The sequence below is a fragment of the Chiloscyllium punctatum genome, chromosome 26 (assembly GCF_047496795.1).
Source record: "Chiloscyllium punctatum isolate Juve2018m chromosome 26, sChiPun1.3, whole genome shotgun sequence".
Classification (NCBI taxonomy): domain Eukaryota; kingdom Metazoa; phylum Chordata; class Chondrichthyes; order Orectolobiformes; family Hemiscylliidae; genus Chiloscyllium; species Chiloscyllium punctatum.
This window is the reverse complement of record NC_092764.1, coordinates 37,032,071-37,054,316: the sequence shown is the minus strand read 5'-3', so window position 1 is coordinate 37,054,316 and position 22,246 is coordinate 37,032,071. Positions and strand designations below refer to the sequence as shown.

Below are 22,246 nucleotides of genomic sequence, written 5' to 3'. Positions count from 1 at the left end.
TTTTTGAGGAAGTGACAATGTTGATTGACGAGGGAAGGGCTGTAGGTGTCATATATGGACTTCAGAAAGGTGTTTAATAAGGGTCCCCAAAAACCCTTCACATGGCAAAAGTGAAGTTGCATGGGGTCCAAAGTGTACTAGTTGGATGGATAGAGAATTGGCTGGGCAGCAGAAGGTGGTGGTAGTAGTAGTAGTAGTAGTAAGTTTCTCAATAGAGATCTGTGACCAACAGTGTTCCACAGGGATCCGTGTTTGTGACATAGATAAATGGTGTGGAGGAAGGTATAGGTGGTCTGATTAGTAAGTTTGCAGATGACATTAAGATTGATGGAAGAGCTGAAAGTCAAGGGCACTGTCAGACCATGCAGCAGAATATAGATAGATTGGAGAGTTGGGCAGAGAAATGGCAGATGGAGTTCAATCCAGGCAAATGTGAGGTGATGCCTTTTGGAAGATCCAATTCAAGAGTGAACTACATGGTTAATGGAAAAGCCCTGGTGGCAATTCATGTACTGAGAAAGTGGGTGATCAAGTCCATTGTACCCTGAAGTTGACAATACAGGTCAATAGAGTGGTCAAGAAGGCATATGGCTTTCCTTCATCTGATGGGTTATTGAGTACAAGAGTTGGCAGGACATCTTAGACATGTATAAGACTGGTTCGGCCACGTTTGGGATACTGCATACAGTTCTCGTCGCCATACTACCGGAAGGATGTGGATGCTCTGGAGATGGTGCACAGGAAGTTCACCAAGACATTGCCTGGTTTGGAGGGCACTAGGTATGAAGAGACGTTGAGTAGATTAGGATTATTTTCATTGGAAAGGCTGAGGCTGAGGTTGAGGTGGGGGGGGATCCTGACTGAGATCTACAAAATCATGAGAGGTGCAGACGGGTGGATCGTGAGAAGCTTTTTCCCCAGAGTGGGGCACTCAATTCCTGGGGGTCACAAGTTGAAGGTGAGAGGGGGAACATTTAAGGGAGATATGTGTGGAAAGTTCTTCACACATGATATTGAATGCCTGGAACGTGCTGCCAGTGCAGGTGGTAGAGGTGGGCATGATAGCATCATTTAAGATGTATCTCGACTGATACATGAATGGGGAGGGAGCAGAGGGATACTGATGCTTAGAAAATAGGTGACAATTTTAGATGGAGTAAATGGATTGGCAGAGGCTTGGAGGACCAAAGAGCCTGTTCCTGTGCTGTAATTTTGTTTGTTCAATCTGACTCTCAGAAATAGTTAAACACATGCATCGGCCCCTTTAGTCCAGTCACTACTTGATAAGATCATAGCTGATCTGATTGTAGGATAAACTTGCATTGCCTGACTGCCTTATCTAATGCAGGCTTAAAAATACTCAATAATTCTGTGTCTACTGCTCTCTGGAGAAGAGAATCCCACAGATTTATCTGAGAGAAAAATGTTCTCCGAGTCTTCATCTTTAATCGGACACTCCTTATTTTTAAATTCTGTCCCCTACTTCCAGCCTCTTTCATAAGAGAACATGTCCTTTCAGCATCCACCCTGTTAAGTCCCTTAGGATATTGTATGTTTCAATAAGCATCTCTCATTTTTCGAGATTCCAATCAGTACTAAGCTAACTCTGTCTACCCTTTTCCTTGTTCCCAGGTATCAGCTAAGTGAACCTGGTCCATGCTGTTTCTAATACAGTTACATCCCTTCTTCAATAAGAAGACCAAAATTATATGTAGTATTCTAAATGTGGTCTCATCTACACTTTTACAGCTGGAGGAAAATGTCCTTACTTCAATGTTCAATTCCCTTTGCAATAAGTAATAATCCATTTGCCATACCAGTCACCCTCAGTACTTGAGTATTGGCCCTTTTGCAGTTGTTATACCAGATATCCAGATTTTCTCAGAGTTCTACAGTCTTTCTTCACTGAAGTAGCATGGTGCTCATCCATCCCTTGCCTTGCCTCTGTTTTTAAACTAATATGTATGCATTCAAAGCCAGTTGAACATCTGTTTCAAAAGTTTACCATCTTAACTTTCCACCTAACCCAATCCTCCTAATGTTTGGAGGTTAAAATTACTCATATCTGATAAGAATATTGGATAATTCAATGAAGTAAAATTTTTCGGTGATTTGCTCTTCTGTGAAGTTGAACCCAGATCTGTAGCTATTTTTGTGATCTTCATTATTTTTTTGGTCAAAAGTAAATAATTAGAAATCTCTTCTAGCAAGCAAAGTGGAGAACAACAGATAAAGGGGTCATTGAGGTATAGTTGGATGGTGGATGTTGCAGAGGTGTCACTTCAGGGCAAGTGATCATAATTCTATTGGGTTTAAAATAGTTATGGAAAAAGATAGAACTGATCAAAAAGTTAGAGTTCTAAATTGCAGTAATGCTAATTTTGACAGTATTAGACAGGAACTTGGCAACGGGACAGCTGGGAAATGAGAGGCTGTTAAAAATTACATAATGAGAGTTTAGAGACAGTGTGTTCCTTTGAGTGTGAAGGGCACGGCTGATAGGTGTAGGGAATGCTGGGTGACTAGACAAATTGAGAAATTGGTCAAGAAAATGGAGGAGACCTGTCCGATATAGACAACTGGGATCGAGTGAATCCCGAGAGGAGTATATCCCAGGAGGGGTATACTGGAGGGCAAAAAGGGAATGTGAGAAAGCTTTGGCACATAAGAGTTAAGAAGAATCCAAAGAGATTTGATAAGAAAATTAAGGGAAAAAGAGTAACTAGAGAAAGAATAGGGCTTCTTAAAGTTTAACATAGCCAACTGATGTATGGAGCCACAGGATGAGATATTAAATAAATACTTTGTGTCAGTATTTACTGTGGAGAAGGACATGGAAGCTGCGGGATTTGGGGAAATAAATAGTGATGAAAATAGTCCATATTACAGAAGAGGAGGTGGTGGAGACTGTAATGCATGAAGGTAGATAAGTCCCTGGAACCTTATCAGGAAGTTTTCCAGAACTTTGTGGGAAGTGGAATAAGAGATTTCTGGGCCTCTTGCTGAGATATTTATGTCATTGATAGCCACGGATGAGGTGTGACAGACTGGAGATTGGCTAATGTGGTGCCAATATTTAAGAAAACTTCAGGAAAAGCCCAGGAATACAGATTGATGAAATTTATGTCAGTGGTGGGTAAGTTGTCAGAGGAGATTCTGAGGGACAGGATTTCGAAGGCATTTGGAAAGGCAAGGACGTACTAACAGTGTGTCACACTAACTTGATTTTTTGAAGAGGTAACAATGAAGATCAAGACAGAGCAGTAGACATTGTACGGACTTAAGCAAACTGTTTGACCAGGTTCTGCATGGTAGACTGGTTGGCTCGTATGGGATCCAAGGGGAGCTAGCTATTTCGATACAGAAATAGCTCCAAGGTAGAAGACAGAAAATGGTGGTGAAGGGTTGCATTTTGGACTGGAGGTTGGTGACCATCAATGTGCCACAAGAATCAGTGCAGGGTCTATTGCTTTTGATCATTTATATGAATGATTTGGATGTGAATATAGGAGGAATGGTTACAAAGTTTGCAGCTGACAGCAAAATAGCTGCTGTAATGGACCGTGAAGATGATTATCTGAGTACAATGGGCTCTTGATCAGATTGGCCAATGGGTAGAGGAGAAGCAAGTGGAGTGTAATTTAGATAAATGTGTGGTGTTGCATTTTGGTAGGACAAATGAGAGCAGAACTTAAATAGTTAATGGTAGGCCCCGGGGGAGTGTTGCTGAAGAAGGCATTTCCCTTCATTTGGTGTGGGAGTGTAGGAGTTGGGCTGTCATGCTGCAGCTGTACAGGACATTGGTGAAGCCACTTTTAGAAGACTGTGTACAATTCTGGTTGCCCTTTATAGGAAGGATGTTGTTAAATGTGAGAGGGTGCCAAGAAAATTTACAATGATGTTGCCAGGACTGGAGGGTTTGAGTTACAGGGAGAAGCTGAATAGGCTTGGGCTTTTTCCTGTGGAACATTGAATGCTGAAGGATGAACTTTATAGAGGTTTATACAATCATAAAGGGCACGGATAAGGTGAATAGCCAACTACTTTTTCCTAGTGTGAGGAAGTCCAAAACTAGAAGGCATAGGTTTAGGGTGAGGGGAAAGATTTTTAACAAGGTCCTGAGAGGTAACTTAACACAGGGTGGTGTATGTGTGGAATGAGTTGCCAGAGGAAATGGTGGAGGCTGGTACAATTACAATATTTTAAAAGGCAACCGACTGGGTATGTGAATGCAAGGGTTTAGAGAGATATGGACGAAATGCTAGCAAGTGGGACTAGGTCAGTTTGGGATGTCTAGTCGGTGCAGATGAGTGGACCTGAAGGTCTGTTTCTGTGTTATATGACTGAGTGGTTGTTGATGAAGTACAGTGAATTTAGAAGTCAAACAAACATAACAAACCATTTTTAGCAGATCTCCTGGTAGTTCCATCCAGCAGCAGGATTTATGTATTTAGATGAGACATGACAGATGAAAACTTTTTTTTTAAAACACTTGAAGAATTGTTTAACCTCCATTTGAAGTTTACAGGCATGGTGCTAAAGCAATAGAAAAATGAAAATGATTCTTGGACCCTGAATATGAGCATTTGTAGCAAAACATGCAAAAGAGGTGTTGGTTTTTAAACCAGATATTTGTATGAGTGTAAAAATGCAACTTAATTGCTTGTAGATTTTTTTGACAATTTATTATATGCACATTTCGAATGGTAAAGAAATTTCAAGTGTAGAATATTAGTTTATCTATGTGATATAGATTTTGTACTTGTGTAAAACACTTGGATGTGCATTATCTTGAATTACTGATGTATAAAAGGTAAAGTCAGAAAAATCTACTAAATAAATTTGACCAGCTTATTGTGTTTTCTTTGAATTGAATTTTAGTGCTTCAAAAGTATTAATTTCTTTGAGCACAGTTTTCATAAGAGCAATAATTCCTGGAATAATATTTAATTTTTAAGCAATAATGAGTCATTAACTTTACTTGCAGGTGATGTAGTTGTTACTACTCCACACAGTTTGGTACGTGTCCTTCAAATACACTGTCTATTTTTCATTAGACTCAGCCATTTGGTATTGGATAGAGTTGATGTACTTTTCGATGAAGCAATGGATGAAGTGAGTATGGTTGTACTGAAAAGTTTTAGTCAAAATATATTCAAGTGAAGTTTGATTATTGCTTAATTCATCACTGATATTGAGGGTAAATTTATGCGGGTTTAAGATTTGAGAATGTCTTTGTAAACCCACAAAGGACTTGAATTGAGCAATGTGTGATTTAAGATCTAAGGGTATTTTGTTAATGGATGCCTATAAAGAACTAAATTAAGAGTAACAGGAATATGGCTTGATATCTTTGATTCTCGATCTCAAACGTAGTTACACTTTGAGATACATCCTCTCTTCTCTGTGGTAGTGTTGGTGGAACATTTGAGCACCTTTTCTGAATGAAGGGAAGCAATTGTAGAAGTCTTCCTATATTCTTCCCGTGCATACCCTTTCAATCGGCACAAGTGTCACTGTGGGCATTTTTGACCATTTTAGCTCCTGTTGAGGCATGAAGACTCATTGAAACTAAATGCATAAATCTCTTTTATGATGACTTTATAGCATTTTTATGAGAAGTAAAACTAGAACTGTGGGGACACAGTTTTAAAAATAAGTGGTTTCTATTTAAAGACAGATGAGAAAAACATTATTTTTTGCTCTTGAGGGTCATCAGTCTGTGGGGAATTTGTTCCACAGAGACCAGTGGAGGCAGAATCATGAAGTTGGTTCGAGACCACAGTCTGATCATCCATTATCTTATTGAATGGCAGAGAAAATGTGAGGTGCCAAAGATCTGTCCTACTGTTAATTTGTATGATTGTTATTGTTGTGGTATTTACCGGCATAGGCTTTACATGGATAGTATTCATGATCTTTTTCATCATCTTCATAGATGTAAATATGTTGTGCTGACTGCTCCAAAATATCTCTGTCTTGTCTAGTTTCCACTGGAACATATTCTGTCTCACTTTTAGATCAAAATGAATTTATATTGGCCAAAAGGCATGTTGAATGTTGTCAACAGCAGAGAGTCCTCTTCAAACTTCATGTTCCAGTAGCCACTTTCAGTATCAAGTTTGCTGAAATATTTTACCTGTCAGTGTTGGTATGACCTCTTCCAGATTTGGATTTTGAGGAGTGATACTTAAAATCTAAAAGCATGCAACTATCTTACGAAAACATTCTGGATACATTTGTACCAGCTATTCCTTACTTTGAATTTAGAGGGCACTTTTCAATGGGTGCACTATCTTTGCCATTCAATGTGTTTCATTCGCCTCATGGTTTATTTAGGATGGACTATGACTCTTTGCAAATATTCCACCCCAGAATAGCACGATTGCTTGCTTCAGTGACTGAGAACCTACAGTTGTGGTGATACCCTTGAGTTATATCCCTTTTTTTGTACTGAGCAAACCAGCACCTCTGACTGGTAACATTCAGAACAAGCAATTCCTAAACTTTTTAGGCGACACCATTGAATTCTGCTCTATGATAGGGTGCCGTATATTGTATGGTTTTCAAATGGTCACCAGGGACAGCTCAGATATCATTGCACAGGAGTTCGACAGAGACAGATGAGAATAAAAGGTCAGTAAGCTTGTGAAGAAGAAAGAGGGTAGAATCAAAGCTAGAAGTGCTGATTTAAGGCAGGCAATTGAACTACAAAACTCACTGTCACCTATACAAAGCTTAAGTTCCATGAGAAGTTGGATATCTCTATGCATTCAGAATTCATGCCACATTTTAGGAGTTATTAGGCATCTGTGTTACATTCAGAGCTGAGGAGGTTGTCATGGTTCACAAGCAGGAGGCCACTTAGGTTCAGTACAGCTAAGGGCAGTGGTTGAAAAGCCATGAACGGTGTCAGTGTGGTGCAGCTGAGCAAACTGGGAACTCTAGAAAAAGTACAAGGAAAGACCTAACTTGTTGAAACTGGCTTGGTTAAAAGGTTGGAGTTGTGCCCCCAGCACAGGTAGTAGAGTGCAATTCCCAGAGCTAGGAAAATGAAAATTCTGGAAAGGAAGGTGATCGACCAGAACTGTCATTTGAGTTATTCTATGCCTGAGTAGCTCTTGAAAGGGAATTTAAAGGCCAGTTCAGGTAACATGAAGAACTGTACTGTTTTGTGAAGTTTTCAATGAGAGATGATGACACACATAATCACTAATGTCTGGAGAGAGTTATTGAGAAATCCATGGATCTGTCTTGATCACTTTTACTATTAGATGTATTCTGTGACTTCTTCAAACACAGAATATTACCCATGGTTAACACATTATTCTAAGTATTAGAAATAAGTTGTGTATATATAATGTAGATTTTAATAATGCTTAATAAAATCGTTTTGTTGTTTATCCAAAATTGTTCAGTCTTGTGGATTTATTCTCTGAGTGAATTCATTAGATCTCATCTTTTGTATACTTTGAAAATAAATGGTTAGTGTTCCTTAACCAGACCGTAACCTAATTTGGTGGTCTCATCCAGCATCATAAAGTTGGCTGTTTGCTCTGTGATCATAATTATTGGCATTTAGATTAGATTAGATTACTTACGGTGTGGAAACAGGCCCTTCGGCCCAACAAGTCCACACCGACCCGCCGAAGCGCAACCCACCCAGACCCGTTCCCCTACATTTACCCCTTCACCTAATACTGTGGGCATTTTAGCATGGCCAATTCACCTAACCTGCACATTTTTGTGCTGTGGGAGGAAACCGGAGCACCGACGCAGACACGAAGATAATGTGTGGAGTTTGCGCAGTCAGTCGCCTGAGGCAGGAATTGAACCCGAATCTCTGGTGCTGTGAGGCAGCAGTGCTAACCACTGTACAACCCACACTGCAGCTTGTTGCACTCTGACAGGGTTTTCAGCCTGCTATATTGTGAACTTGTTCTTTCCAATCAAATGTTTCCTTGACAATATATTTTCTGGCTGCATTTTTCAATCATATTTGGAAATCATCAGGAAATCCAGTGATTTGAATTTGGTTAGAGATATGTGCTGATTTAAATAAATGTAACCCTTCTACTCCTATTTACAACAGGATGTAGCTGACCCTTTGTTTCTTTTAGTTCCATTTTTAAAATGTACTACATATCAGTTTGCATTTTTGTTGAAACTTACAAATGCCTCTATAACATAATCATCATCCAACATGAGCTGTGAGCAATGTGGTTGCGATGGCAGCCATTTCACTTTTTTAAAAAAAACAGCCTGTGTCTGTCTCTCACCATTTTCCCAAACTAAGTTGGGTTGGTTTCTCTCTTTAAACTTTGAGTCTTGCTCATAGGAACCTCCTGATTTCTATTATTCAAAATAACCACACTTTTCCACTCAAAATGCTGGAGCTTCACTAAGTATGCTTCTTGCTATTCTCCATTTGGCTGCAAGTCTGATATATTGTTGCTTGTGCAAGAATAATATGACACCCTGGAGGTGCATGTAAGCCATGTGGTCTGAAACTTTTACAATTATTCCAGCTTTTCAGTACACAGCGGTGGATGAGTCTTTGTGACGGTTATCTCAAGGTTTAGTGCATTGCTCAACACACAATGCTTAACTTTAGAATGTGTCAATCTGCATCAGTTGTTGCTTACATTGGAAACAAGCTAATGTTTTGGCCACACCAAAAGAATGTTTTTGGTCAATTTTATCATTGTCCATTAGGAGCTAGTTTTCATCTGTGTGTATCTCTGGAACAGTTCACGAGAGGCCTGCATTTCAGAGTCATTTGGGATAAACATACGCAAAAGCCACTGTCCATCATTCAGATCTGCTTTGTTAACTCAAATTCCAGAAGGTTACTTGAATAGTAGAATTGGTTAGAAAGTTTGAAAGATCTTCTCCTGTTCCTCTCAATGGAGATGCTAGTCGTCATGACTTTTGTGAAAACCTACTTGAACAAATGTTTAAATGTTACATTTATTTCAGAAGTTCTTTCTTCAGACTCAATTATCAAAGTTAGGTGTTCGTAATAAACATCTGTGTCTTTGGGGTTTATGTGGAAAACATTTAAAAATGCAAATTTAAGAGAAGTAGTAGTTGGGGTCCCCCTCAAAATCTACATTCCTGTATACCCTTGATTATCTTGGATTTCTTTGCCCTACTAAAACGTATTTACCTCTGCCTTAAAAATTTCAATGACCCCACCACCCATCTTGTGAGGCAATGTTCCAAGATTGCACAACCCTCAGAGGAATTGTCTATCTTTATCCATCTATGACTTGTTTCTTTGTAAACGATACACAATATTACATTATAGTATTTTCCAAGTGTTTTCACTGATTGTAGTTATAGAGGTATGGTGTTTTTTAAGAAATATATTATCTCTAAGTGCAACTTACTTTTATCTCTCAAGTTTCCCAGTTGTAACACTTTCTTCTTGCCCACTATCTCAGTAAGCTACCAACACTTTTTATGTTCTGATATGTGTGTGTTCTAATAATTTCTGTCTTGTAGCTGTGCAGTATTATTGTCTTGTAACTTGGTTTATTTATTTTGTTTTGGGTTTCTAAGTGTCCACTGGATGTAGAAAATATAGTAAATATAAAAATATAGCTAGAAAATTTATTTTGCATATTTATGTCATGAAAATCTAACCTTAATCTTTTTTTAAATGTAGATTAATACCATCTTGCAATGCTTCAAGGAAGCTACTAATGTTCCAGAAAGAGGGTCAACTCCACAACAGCTCATTGCTGTTGGACAACTTTGGTCAAAAAAAATGGAAAGTTTATTGAAAGAAAATCGAAGTGATCCTTATGTTGTTATAACTGCCCTGGAGGAAGCTGCTTTATATGGAAATGTCCATCAGGTTTGTATACATGAAGTATGATGTGATGGTTTGATTATAATGCTTGGTTTACCTGACTGTAGTTATTAAGGATTATAATGTCATGATCTGCCTATTAAAGTATCACCAGTAAAATAGTTTGATCTTTTGGAATTTTTCCACCCAAGTAAAAGTCAATATTAATGATTGACTTCTAGCATAGACCTTGATCTGTACCTTTCATCATACCTTACCTCCTCAAACAAGCTTATCTAAACTGTACTCTTGCCTTCAGATTGTTATTTTTGTTTTAACGTGGGCTTGAGCAATGCAGATGTCTCAAGGAAGATCATTGACTTGGAGAAGTTAATGGTGAACCTCCACATTGCATCACCACAATTGAAAATTGTAAAGACTCAGTGCTGTCAAGGATTGTGTTTTAGAATTTCGACCCAGAAGCAATGAAAATATACCAGTAGTATGGTCAGGATCAGGAATGACTTGGTTCCCACTGTTCTCATTATTCTGGGTGTTGGGTTTAGAAGTTGCTGTTTGAAGAATCTTGAGTTACTGCAAATTATCTTGTAAATGATGCGTACTGAAGTGAGTTTTTTTGTTAACCAATGGATGAGACCCAATCAAGCTGACTGTGTTCTGCTCCCAGGAGGACCAGTTCCACCACAGAACACACCAGATGGCGGCCTCCTTTAAGGATGGCAACTACCCCTCCCACGTGTTTTGAAGATGCCCTCCATCGCATCTCATCCATATCCCGCACCTCTGCCCTCGAACCCTACCAACTGCGACAAGGAGAGAACACCCCTGGTCCTCACCTTCCACCCCACCGACCTCCGCATAAATCACATCACTCGCCAACATTACCGCCACCTCCAAACAGACCCCACCAGAGATATATTTCTCTCCCCACCCCATCTGACTTTCGCAAAGACCGTTCCCTCTGCGACTACCTCGTCAAGTCCATGTCCCCCAACAACCCACCCTCCCCTCCCGGGACCTTCCCCTGCCACCGCAGGAATTGCAAAACCTGCACCCACACCTCCCCCCTCACCTCTGTCCAACATCCCAAAGGAGCCTTCCACATCCATCAAAGTTTCACCTGCACTTCTACACGTCATTTATTGTATCCGATTGTTCCCAATGCAGTCTCCTTTACATTGGGGAAACCGGACGTCTTCTCGCAGGACATTTCATAGAACATCTCCGGGACACTCGCATCAATCAACCTCACCGCCCAGTGGCCAAACATTTCAACTCCCCCTGCCAGTCTCCCGAGAATATGCAGGTACTGGGCCTCCTCCACCACCACTCTCTCACCACCCGACGCCTGGAGGAAGAGCGCCTCATCTTCTGCCTTGGGACCCTTCAACCCCATGGCATCAATGTGGACTTCACCGGTTTCCTCATTTTCCCTCTCTCCACCTTGCCCCAGTTCCAACCTTCTAGCTTAGCACAGTCTTCCTGACCTGTCCCACCTGTCAATCTTCCTTCCCACCTATCCTCTCCACCCTCATCTCCGACCTATCACCTTCAGCTCCACCTCCATCCACCTATTGCACTCTTGGCTATCTTCTCCCCAGCCCCACTCCCCTCCCATTTATCTCTCCACCCCTGAGGCTCTTAGCCTCATTCCTGATGAAGGGCTTTTAGACGAAACGTCGGTTTTTCTTGCTCCTCGGATGCTGCCTGACCTGCTGTGCTTTTCCAGCACCTCTCTAATCCTGACTCTGATCTCCAGCATTTGCATTACCCACTTCCACCTTTGTTCTGGATGGTGTTCTACTTGAGTGTTGCTGGAACAGCAGTTCTCCAGTTGAGTGTGTAATTAAATGATTCCTTGCTTAACTAATTCATTGAAAATTCTTACTGATCAGATTTACTGAAGCTTGATTCATATTACATGTTTGAAATTATAAGAATTCCTTGGCCCATTCTGTAATATCACCTTGAAGCAACTTCTCATTTATATCCAAAAGCTTCTTTTGCCCATTGAATTCGATGTCTTGTTTTCCTGGGTTATTGTAAACATTTAGATGACTTGTACCTAAAATGACTTGAATGAACTTGTATTTTAAAAAACATTTTTAACCTTGCTTTAGGGTTCAGTCAAATGTAAATTTATTCAATCTCCATGATTCACTTCCAAACCTGAAATTAAGCATGGGGAGAATGGGCCAATCTTTTCTCCCCTGCTTGATTTTTGCTAGGTCAGATTTAATTGTACTTAACAGCTTCATTGAGAATTATGCTAGTTTTGTGTTTGAAACATATGATATTAGCTTCTGACAGGCTTTTTTTGCTTTAATATTCCATTTTGAAATATTTTTGTAATTCCTCATATTTAAAAGAAATTGAATTTAATTTGAGATTTCAAGTATTCTCAGGTAATATTCATATTATTTTAGACAGGATTGTTATGTTGGGCAGTGTAATGATTAGAATGATCAGATGTTGATTAGGAAATATTGCTAATCATCATAACTTGGTCAAAATAACAATCTGAAAGTCAGTAAGAGGTATTTCAGGATAAGGAAAGATAAGAAAGTAGGAGGGAAATCTTAAGTGGGAAATCAGGAGGGCAAAACAGGGACATGAGATAGCTTTGGCAAATTGAATTAAGGAGAATCCAAAGGGTTTTTATAAATATGTTAAGGACAAAAGGGTAACTAGAGAGAGAATAGGGCCCCTCAAAGATCAGCAAGGCAGCCTTTGTGTGCAGCCACAGGAAATGGGGGAGATACTGAATGAATATTTTGCATCAGTATTTACTGTGGAAAGGGATATGGAAGATATAGACTGTAGGGAAATAGATGGTGACATCTAGCAAAATGTCCAGATTACATAGGAGGAAGTGCTGGATGTCTTGAAATGGTTGAAGGTGGATAAATCCCCAGGACCTGATCAGGTGTACCCGAGAACTCTGTGGGAAGCTAGAGAAGTGGGCCTCTTGCTGAGATATTTGCACCATCGATAATCCCAGGTGAGGTGCCGGAAGACTGGAGGTTGGCAAACCTGGTGCCACTGTTTAAGAAGGGCGGTAAAGACAAGCCAGAGAACTATAGACCGGTGAGACCTCAGTGGTGGGCAAGTTGTTGGAGGGAATCCTAAGAGACAGGATGTACATGTATTTGGAAAGGCAAGGACTGATTCAGGATAGTCAACATGGCTTTGTGCGTGGGAAATCATGTCTCTCAAACTTGATTGAGTTTTTTGAAGAAGTAACAAAGAGGACTGATGAGGGCAGAGCAGTAGATGTGATCTTATATGGACTTCAGTAAGGTGTTCGACAAGGTTCCCTATGGGAGATTGATTAGCAAGGTTAGATCTCATGGAATACAGAGAGAACTAGCCATTTGGATACAGAACTGGCTCAAAGGTAGAAGACAGAGGGTGGTGGTGGAGGGTTGTTTTTCAGACTGGAGGCCTGTGACCAGTGGAGTGCCACAAGGATCGATGCTGGGTTTTCTACTTTTTGTCAGTTACATAAATGTTTTGGATGCGAGCATAAGAGGTACAGTTAGTAAGTTTGCAGATGACACCAAAATTAGAGGTGTAGTGGACAGTGCAGAGGGTTACCTCAGATTACAAGAGGATCTGGACCAGATGGACCAATGGGCTGAGAAGTAGCAGATGGAGTTTAATTCAGATAAATGTGAGGTGCTGCATTTTGGGAAAGCAAATCTTAGCAGGACTTATACACTTAATGGTAAGGTCCTAGGGAGTGTTGCTGAACAAAGAGACCTTGCAGTGCAGGTTCATAGCTCCTTGAAAGTGGAGTCGCAGGTAGATAGGATAATGAAGAAGGCGTTTGGCATGCTTTTCTTTATTGGACAGAGTATTGAGTACAGGAGTTGGTATGTCATGTGCGGCTGTAGGGGACATTGGTCAGGCCACTGTTGGAATATTGCGTGCAATTCTGGTCTCCTTCCTATCGGAAAGATGTTGTGAAACTTGAAAGGGTTCAGAAAAGATCTGCAAGGATGTTGCCAGGGTTGGAGGATCTGAGCTACAAAAAGAGGCTGAACAGGCTTGGGGCTGTTTTCCCTAGAGCGTCGGAGGCTGAGGGGTGACCTTATAGAGGTTTACAAAATTATGAGGGGCATGGATAGGATAAATAGGCTAAGTCTTTTCCCTGGGGTCGGGGAGTCCAGAACTAGAAGGCATAGGTTTAGGGTGAGAGGGGAAAGATATAAAAGAGACCTCAGGGGCAACTTTTTCACACAGAGGGTGGTACGTGTATGGAATGAGCTGCCAGAGGAAGTGGTGGAGGCTGGTACAATTGCAACATTTAAGAGGCATTTGGATGGGTATATGAATAGGAAGGGTTTGGAGGGATATGGGCCGGGTGCTGGTAGCTGGGACGAGATTGGGTTGGGATATCTGGTCGGCATGGACGGGTTGGACCGAAGGGTCTGATTCCATGTTGTGCATCTCTATGACATATATTGAGTTGGTGAATTATCAATCCAGGATGTTATCCGAAGTTTTCCTGTGGTCTGACATGGACAGTGTAGCTGGAGCAATGTAAGAGCTGAATCCTTTCTGTTTGTTATATACTTTGTTTTGTATATACAAATGCAAAATATTCTTCAGAATTATTTTTGCAATAAATGGAATTTTGTCATCAGGTTGTGAAAGTTTGTCTGGACTGTGAGAAAACATCATTTTTGCTGACCATGTTGGACTTCACCTCTGAAATTTTGCAGAAGACGGTTATCTTTGCTAATTGTGCTGAGGAAGTGGATCATGTGTTCAAGGTAGGTTTTATAGTTAAGGTCCACTTTTATCTCTTTGAAAGTTTGAATTAAGATGAACATTACTATCTTTGTTAATATGATGGAATCCTGCGGTTATGCAGTAAAGTGTCACTGTATATAGGCACCCATCTCGGGAATTGGGCTAAGCTACATCTCATAGCTGCCCTCTTAGGCTCTGTCTCACTGAGATCCTGCCTCCGTGCTTGCATTATCCATGTCTTATTTTGCCACACCAATTACTGTAGTCAAACAACCAGGCAGCTTGCCTTGCTAGTCAGCAATCCTCTGTCAAAGGGTCAGACATCACCTTGTATGGCCAGTTTGCTACGTTTACCTCGCACCTGTAGGGCAGTGGCTCATTGGTCGAGGGGTATGATTCTCACTTTGGGCCTTTGATGGTGGAGGTATGCGAGAGGTCCCGGATTCGATTCCGTGACGAAAATTTTTAATTTTTCTCCTCGCTTTTTGGGCAGCACGGTGGCTCAGTGGTTAGCTCTGCTGCCTCACAGCATAAGGGACCTAGGTTCGATTCCATTTTCGAGTGACTGTCTGTGTGGAGTTTGCACATTCTCCCCGTGTCTGTGTGGGTTTCCTCCCACCATCCAAAGGTGTGCAGCTTAGGTGAATTGGCTGTGCTAAATTATCCATAGAGCTCAGGATGTGTAGGTTAGGTGTATTAGTCAGGGATAAATGTAGACTAATAGGGTAGGGAAATGGGTCTGGGTGGGTTACTCTTCAAAAGGTCAGTGTGAATTTGTTGGGCCAAAAAGCCTGTTTCCGCATTGTAGGGATTCTGCGATCCTATGTGTCAGTACAATCCGTACAAACACACTGCATGTGCAGCAAGCAGGCAGTTGTATCTCAAAGTCTTAAGGAAGTGGTCCATGGAGGGACCTATCAGTCAGGGGGTTCTAGCACAGTTAATGGTGCACAACCTCCAATACCAGTTGCAGGGGTTGGCCACAATCAAGCAATCAATCGAGTGTTCTTGTTTAAGCGGTCACGCCTCTGCAGTCTGGGAATAGGATATAATTATCCTGAAGCTCCATTGTGACCTGTCCAAGGCTTAGGACTAACGTAGTTGGGGTAATTTACAGCCACTTGTCATGGGACTGGGCACTTCTCGACTGAGTCTTCCCATCACTAATGGGGTTGAGCTACAGTCAGTCAATTGGATCCTCCCCCAGAAACAAAGGGGGAAAGGCATGGTGGCCAGGAGGCTGTTGCTGTGAAAAGAAGACTGCACAGACTGTTCTTCAGGATTGGGGCCTGCAGGCTGGCGAGAAGTGTAAATGACAATTGTAAATTTGGCAACATTACAGGGCTATTCTGGGGTAGTAGGAAGGCTAAGGGGTTTACAGGAAAGGCTGTCAGTCTCTTCGGGACTCACTGGCACATAGGAACAGATGCTGAAAACCACTGACTGAAGAGTTATCCTCCATTCTGCTGGAAATCAAAAGTGCACAATAAGGGGAAAAAAATAACTGCAACCACACACTTAATGAGTGGGTTAAGTGACTTTGTGAAAAAGGGAGCTCCAAGACTTAACAGGAAAGAAATTACACAGAGACCCATGGATTGTGCAGGACTCAGACCTTCATCAGGAAGGGCTTGTGCTCGATATGTCGATTCTCCTGCTCCTTGGATGCTGCCTGACTTGCTGTGCTTTTCCAGCATCACGCTCTTCAACTCTGATCTGCAGTCATCACTTTTTCCCATTTTTGGACAAGGCCATGGAAAGAATAGGTATCTTGTTCCTATTGCTTTTAGAGGTTGCAGCAAGCTCAGAACATAGATACCAATCATAGTACATTCTATATGGCCATGAAGTTTGTGTCATATTAGCACAGTTACATTTAGGGCTACACAGAGACACAAGCAACAAGATTTAACCATTTAAACAGTGTAATTTGTTGAAAAATGCCAAATTATGTATAGTGTGTTGTAGCCTATATGACCAGAATGCCCTCAATATGTGTCTTTTTACTTTCTCTCCCACTATGTCCACTGTGCAGTGGAAGGAGCTTGCATTGTAGTGGAGTTCTTTGGTCCTGAAGATTTGGTTGTCTATATCAGGGGCATTTGTGTCTGGAAGTGCCAGACATGCCGAGAGTTTCTTCCCAGATGCAAGTCACTCCTCTTCAGTTAAGATTGCCAGGGTTTGGAGGGAAGGGGTTGCAGGCAGGAAGGAAGTGAAGGGCCCAATCACCTGTGTGACAGTCTTGTATATGATTTCTCTTCTGGCTGGGTGTCTCCTGACATTACCCTGCCATCCGTGCGGATGGGCTACCTTGAGTGCTTGTCAGGTTTCCTATCCCCTTGTCACATGCCTTTGGTCCTGAGGACCAGTGTCTGGAACAATGAGGACAGGTGTGAGTACCTGTCCAGCCACGCCTGATGATGCTGGGCCTCACCCTTCATCACAGCTGCCAACCTGTCCATGGAGGCAGACAGTTGTTTGCAAGACTTGGGCAAAAAAGGCCATTGCCTCCCCTATTCCTCCTTGTGCATGTGGACAAATTGTTTGCTTGCTGATGATTACCTACGTGGGGCCGAGTTAAGTGCCTGGCTTATGTAGTCCTCTGTGTACCAGCAGACTGGGATGATTCTTCCTGGCCAGGTGTGAAGCTGTCACAGGGAAGAGCAGAGAAGCTCACTGACCTCCTTACAACACTGCTGGCTGTTCGTATGGATTGTGGAGACAGCAATGACCTGGGTGACAACTCCAGACCAGTCTGCTGGGATCTGGTGGTATAACCTTTTCTGAGAGTCCTTCAGGAAGATGATTCCTCTCCTTTGCACAGTCTCCTCGACTTCACATCTCTGTCGGAGAATGATGGTGCCATCTTACCATTCTTGGACATGTTCAGAAGATTTCCTTGATTGAGTAGGGCATCTTTGGAATACTAGTGCTTGACCAGGCACCCAACAGCCTTTGAAAAATAGTGCAGTTATCGGTGATACCAATATTTTGTTGAATGATGAATTGTTCTGGAAAAGGCAAATGGCAAATTGGGGCTAGAATAAGAAGTGTGTGTTGCCATGGGATGGTTTTAGTGAATAAGCCATGTTTGGTAAGGTATGATGAGGAATCCCTGCTGGGCCTCGTGGTGGTACTCCCTCCAAAAAACCCGACTCACCTCACCAAAAAAAATAAGATTCAACCCGAAGTGCATTTAAGCTTCTCTGGCATTTTTCTATTTACAATTATGAAATCTTTTGTTTCTGCCTGTAATGGAATTGACCCATGTTTGTCTTTTGCGAATCCTGTCCTTTTTTGCAAACCTCTAGAAGCTTTTCCAATCTTTTATCATGTTTCTTGCTGTTTTAGATTTATATTTTACACTTTCATGGTTGATTATTTTCATAATCCTCTATTGCAGAATTCTGACATTTTCCCAACATACAGGCTGACACATATTTTTTGGCAAATTTATAAGTCCCCTTCTTTGAGCCAATGTTATTTTCAACTTTCCTTTTAACTACAGCTCTCTGCTTTTTCTATTGGGCATTTTGCCTTAAAATAATGTCAACTAAACCTGATGGCTTGGGGGAACAAACTGTTGCACAGTCTGACCATGAGAGACCGATTGCTCTGGTACCTTCTGCCAGATGGCAGGAGGGAGAAGAGTTTGAATGAGGGATGTGTGGAGTCATCCGCAATGCTGTTAGTCTTGCAGATGTAGCTTGTGGTATAAATGACAACAAAAGTTAGTGCTAGAATATGGTGTTAAATGATCTGGTAATTCATTCAAGGCAATTTTACAAAAAGTTTTACTGATACTGAATACAAATTGTAGATGCTTGTTATATAACCTCAAGTAAACTATAATGGCATGTTTGTACTCTGTTTTGAAATAAATGGGAAAATGGAAAAGAAAGATGACCTGGGCTGGTTTTGTTTTTTGAGTTGGCTATTTCATCAAGTGGGGCCCCAAATCTTTTGTGCATTTTAAATTAAGATTTTGGTGGATCCAAAAAATTAGGTGTTTGACCAAAATTTGATGGTTCAGTCAACACATACACACTTAATTAGAACATAGAACAGGCCCTTCGGTCCTCGATGTTGTGCCGACCTGTGAACTGTTCTCAGCTCGTCCCCCTACACTATCCCAATATTATCCATGTGCTTATCCAAGCTTTGTTTAAATCTCCCTAATGTGGCTGAGTTAACTACATTATCAGGTAGGGCATTCCACGCACTTACCACTTTCTGAGTAAAGAACCTGCCTCTGATATCTGTCTTAAATCTATCACCCCTCAATTTGTAGTTATGCCCCCTTGTACAAGGTGGCGTCATCATCCCAGGAAAAAGACTTTCACTGTCTACCCTATCTAATCCTCTGATCATTGATTGTTATTTCTGTAGTGGAGTTTTATGAGCACAAGTTAATTTCCAGATTTTTCTACATAATGTTAACTACCTAGCCAGTGCATTCATTAACTGAAGTACTTTTAGACATTCTCTAAATGAATACAGCACTGGTAGCTGAAAAGATGTAAAATTGTAAAGGCATGCTTTGGCTGGCGGCTGAATCTGAGACTTATAAGTATGAGTAAATTTATATGCTGTTAGGTAATTTTAAAACTGTTGGATTCTTAATAGTATAGCAATTCTTGAGTACCTTTTGGTCACAACTCTCTTATAGGCTTTAGGCAGTAATTCACATTTCTGCATGAAGGTCCACGAAGGAATGAGCTTACAGGTCAGCAATATAATAGACGAGTGGAGTAAGAAATTCAATCCTGGCACACATGTGATATTAGGTGAGAATTTTAAATGCTGAGTTTTTGAGATATTTAGAAAATAAATGTATTCTTATTCATTGCAATTGCTGAAATGTTTTATGTTTTGCAAAATTGTTTTAGGAAAAATTATCATTTGCTTACATATTTCAACATACCAGACTACACATGCCCCAGTCACTGGCTGCCATTTAAATGGCAACAAGACATCCCGTGTATTTCTGAAAGAATCCTTGACTATATTCAGGTAAAGGTTCTGAGATTGGAGGTAAAGCTTGGAAATTACACTTGGTTCGACCCAATCTGATGGCATCTCCAAACTAGCTGGAGAATCTGGGAATCCAGCCCTAGATCATGATGTTATCGTCTAATAATCTTTATAATTATGTCTAATTGGCAGTGTCACTTGTATCTATGGAATAACTTGCATCTTGACATTCTACAAGACGAGGCACTTGTCTCAGACACTCTAGAACATAGTAAATAGGAGCACAAGAACTAGGATCAGGAGTAGGCCGTTTGGCCCTTCAAGCCTGTTCTGCAATGAATAAGATCATAGCTAATCTTTTAGTGGACACAGCTCCACTTACCCATGCTCTCACCGTATCCCTTAATCCCTTTACCTTTCAACAAAAATCAACCTTGGCTTTAAAAGCATTTACTGAAGTAGGATCAACTACTTGCCATGGCAAGGAATTCCATAGATTAACAACCCTCTGGGTGAAGAAGTTCCTTCTCAATTCAGTCCGAAATCTACTCCCTCTCATCTTGGGGCTATGCCCTCTTGTCCTAGTTTCACCTGCCAATGGACATGTCCTATCTACTTCTATTTTACTGATTACCTTCATAATTTTATGTTTCTGTAAGATTTCCCCCCCTCATCCTTTTAAATTCCAATAAATATAATCCAAATCTACTCAGTCTCTTCTCGTAAGTCAACTCTGGAATCAACCTTGTGAACCTCCTCTGCAGTCCCCCCAATGCCAGTACATCCTTTCTCAAGTAAGGAGACCAAAATTGCATGCAATACTCCCAGGTGTGGCCTCACCAGTACCTTGTACAGCTGTAACATTACCTCTCTGCTTTTAATCCCTTTAGCAATGAAGGAAAAATTGTATTTGCCTTCCTAATTATTTGTTGTTCCTGCAGACCAACTTTCTGTGACTCATGCAGAAGGACACCAGAGCAGTATGCTGTACTTTTCACCATTCAAGTATGATTTCACATTTATTAATATTGTATACCACCTGCCAGACCATCACAATCCTCTGCACATTTCGCTTTGCCACTCATCTTAGTGTCATCTGCAAACTTTCACACCATACACCTAGTCCCCAACTCCAAATCATCTGTGTAAATTGCAAATAGTTGCAATCCCAACTGATCTCTGAGGCACACCACTAGTCACTGATTGATTGCCAGCCAGAATAGCACTAGTTTATCCCCACTCTTTGCTTCCTGTTAATCCTCTATCCATGCTAATACTTTACCCCTAATGACGTGCATTCATACCTTATGCAGCAGCCTCTTGTGCAGCACCTTGTCGAAGGCCTTTTGGAAATCTAGGTGCACCATGTCCTCTGGGTCCCTGTTTTTTACCTTGCTCGAAATGTCTTTATAGAATTCCAAAAGGTTTGTCCAGCATGACTTGCCCTTCATGAACCCATGCTGTGTCTGTTCAACTGGACAATTTCTTTCGCTATGCCCTGCTATTTCTTCCTTGATAATAGACTCAAGCATCTTCCCCACCAATGAGATTAGGCTAATTGGTCTATAATTCCCCATCTTTTGTCTACCTCCCTTTTTAAACAGTGGGGTCACATTTGTTGTTTTCCAATTTCCTGGGACTGCCTCAGAGTCCAGCGAATTTTGGAAAATTACCACTTGTGCACCTGCTATTTCTCCCGCCATCTGTCTTAGTATCCTGGGATGCATTCCATCAGGGCCAGGAGACTTACCTATCCTTATGAGTAGGAGTTGGTCATTCAGTCTTCAGGCTTGCCTCATTGTTCAGTAAGTTCATGGCTGATTGACCTCAGGCCTCCACTCTTCTTTTGTGCCAGCTCCTCATTTCCCTCAACTCCTATGTATGTCTAAAGACAATCTACCACCTTTTTAAATTCTTGCCATGGTGTAGCCCCCACAAGTCTGTTGGACAGAGAATTCTAGACCTTGATCATCCTCTGGGAGAAGAAATTCCTTTACAGCTCAATTTTAAATGTTTTGTGTACTTTTTCTATAACTGTGCTCCACTTCAAGATTTCCCCCTCTGGTGTAAACACCACTCTCTCTGAAGATTAGATTCCCTACAGTATGGAAACAGGCCCTTCGGCCCAACAAATCCACACCGACCCTCCGAAGAGTAACCCACCCAGACCCATTCCCCATATTTACCCCTGACTAATCCACCTAATGCTATGGTGCTGGAAGAGCACAACAGTTCAGGCAGCATCCAAGGAGATCATCAGCCCTTCCTGAAGGGCTTTTGCCCGAAATGTCTATTTCGAAGCTCCTTGGATGCTGCCTGAACTGCTGTGCTCTTCCAGCACCAATAATCCAGAATCTGGTTTCCAGCATCTGCAGTCCACCTAATGCTATGGCCAATTCACCTAACCTGCACATTTTTGGATTGTGAAAGGAAACCGGAGCACCCAGAGGAAAGTCCCCGCAGACACGGAAAATGTGCAAACTCCACAGACAGTTGCCCGAGGCTGGAATCGAACCCGGGTCCCTGGCACTGTGAGGCAGTAGTGCTAACCACTGAGCCACCATGCCGCCCCAAAGAATCTTCTATGTTCTTCTAAGCTTTGATGAATAAAGGCCTAACCTGATTAGTTGTACTTCAAATTGATCCTTTCATCCCAGAAATCAGTTCACTGAATCTCTTTAACTGCCCCCAATGCCA

General features: G+C 41.4%; 1 protein-coding gene across 1 annotated transcript in view; it reads left to right on the top strand.

Annotated features, from left to right (window-relative positions):
• The window catches only part of tdrd12 (tudor domain containing 12), a 150,645-nt gene that overhangs the window by 70,564 nt on the left and 57,835 nt on the right, over positions 1 to 22,246 (top strand). The window contains exons 16-19 of the mRNA XM_072547812.1: positions 4,988 to 5,115; positions 9,671 to 9,862; positions 14,467 to 14,595; positions 19,245 to 19,362. Of these exons, the coding sequence (XP_072403913.1) occupies positions 4,988 to 5,115; positions 9,671 to 9,862; positions 14,467 to 14,595; positions 19,245 to 19,362 (567 nt within the window). The remainder of the gene's footprint in view (positions 1 to 4,987; positions 5,116 to 9,670; positions 9,863 to 14,466; positions 14,596 to 19,244; positions 19,363 to 22,246) is intronic.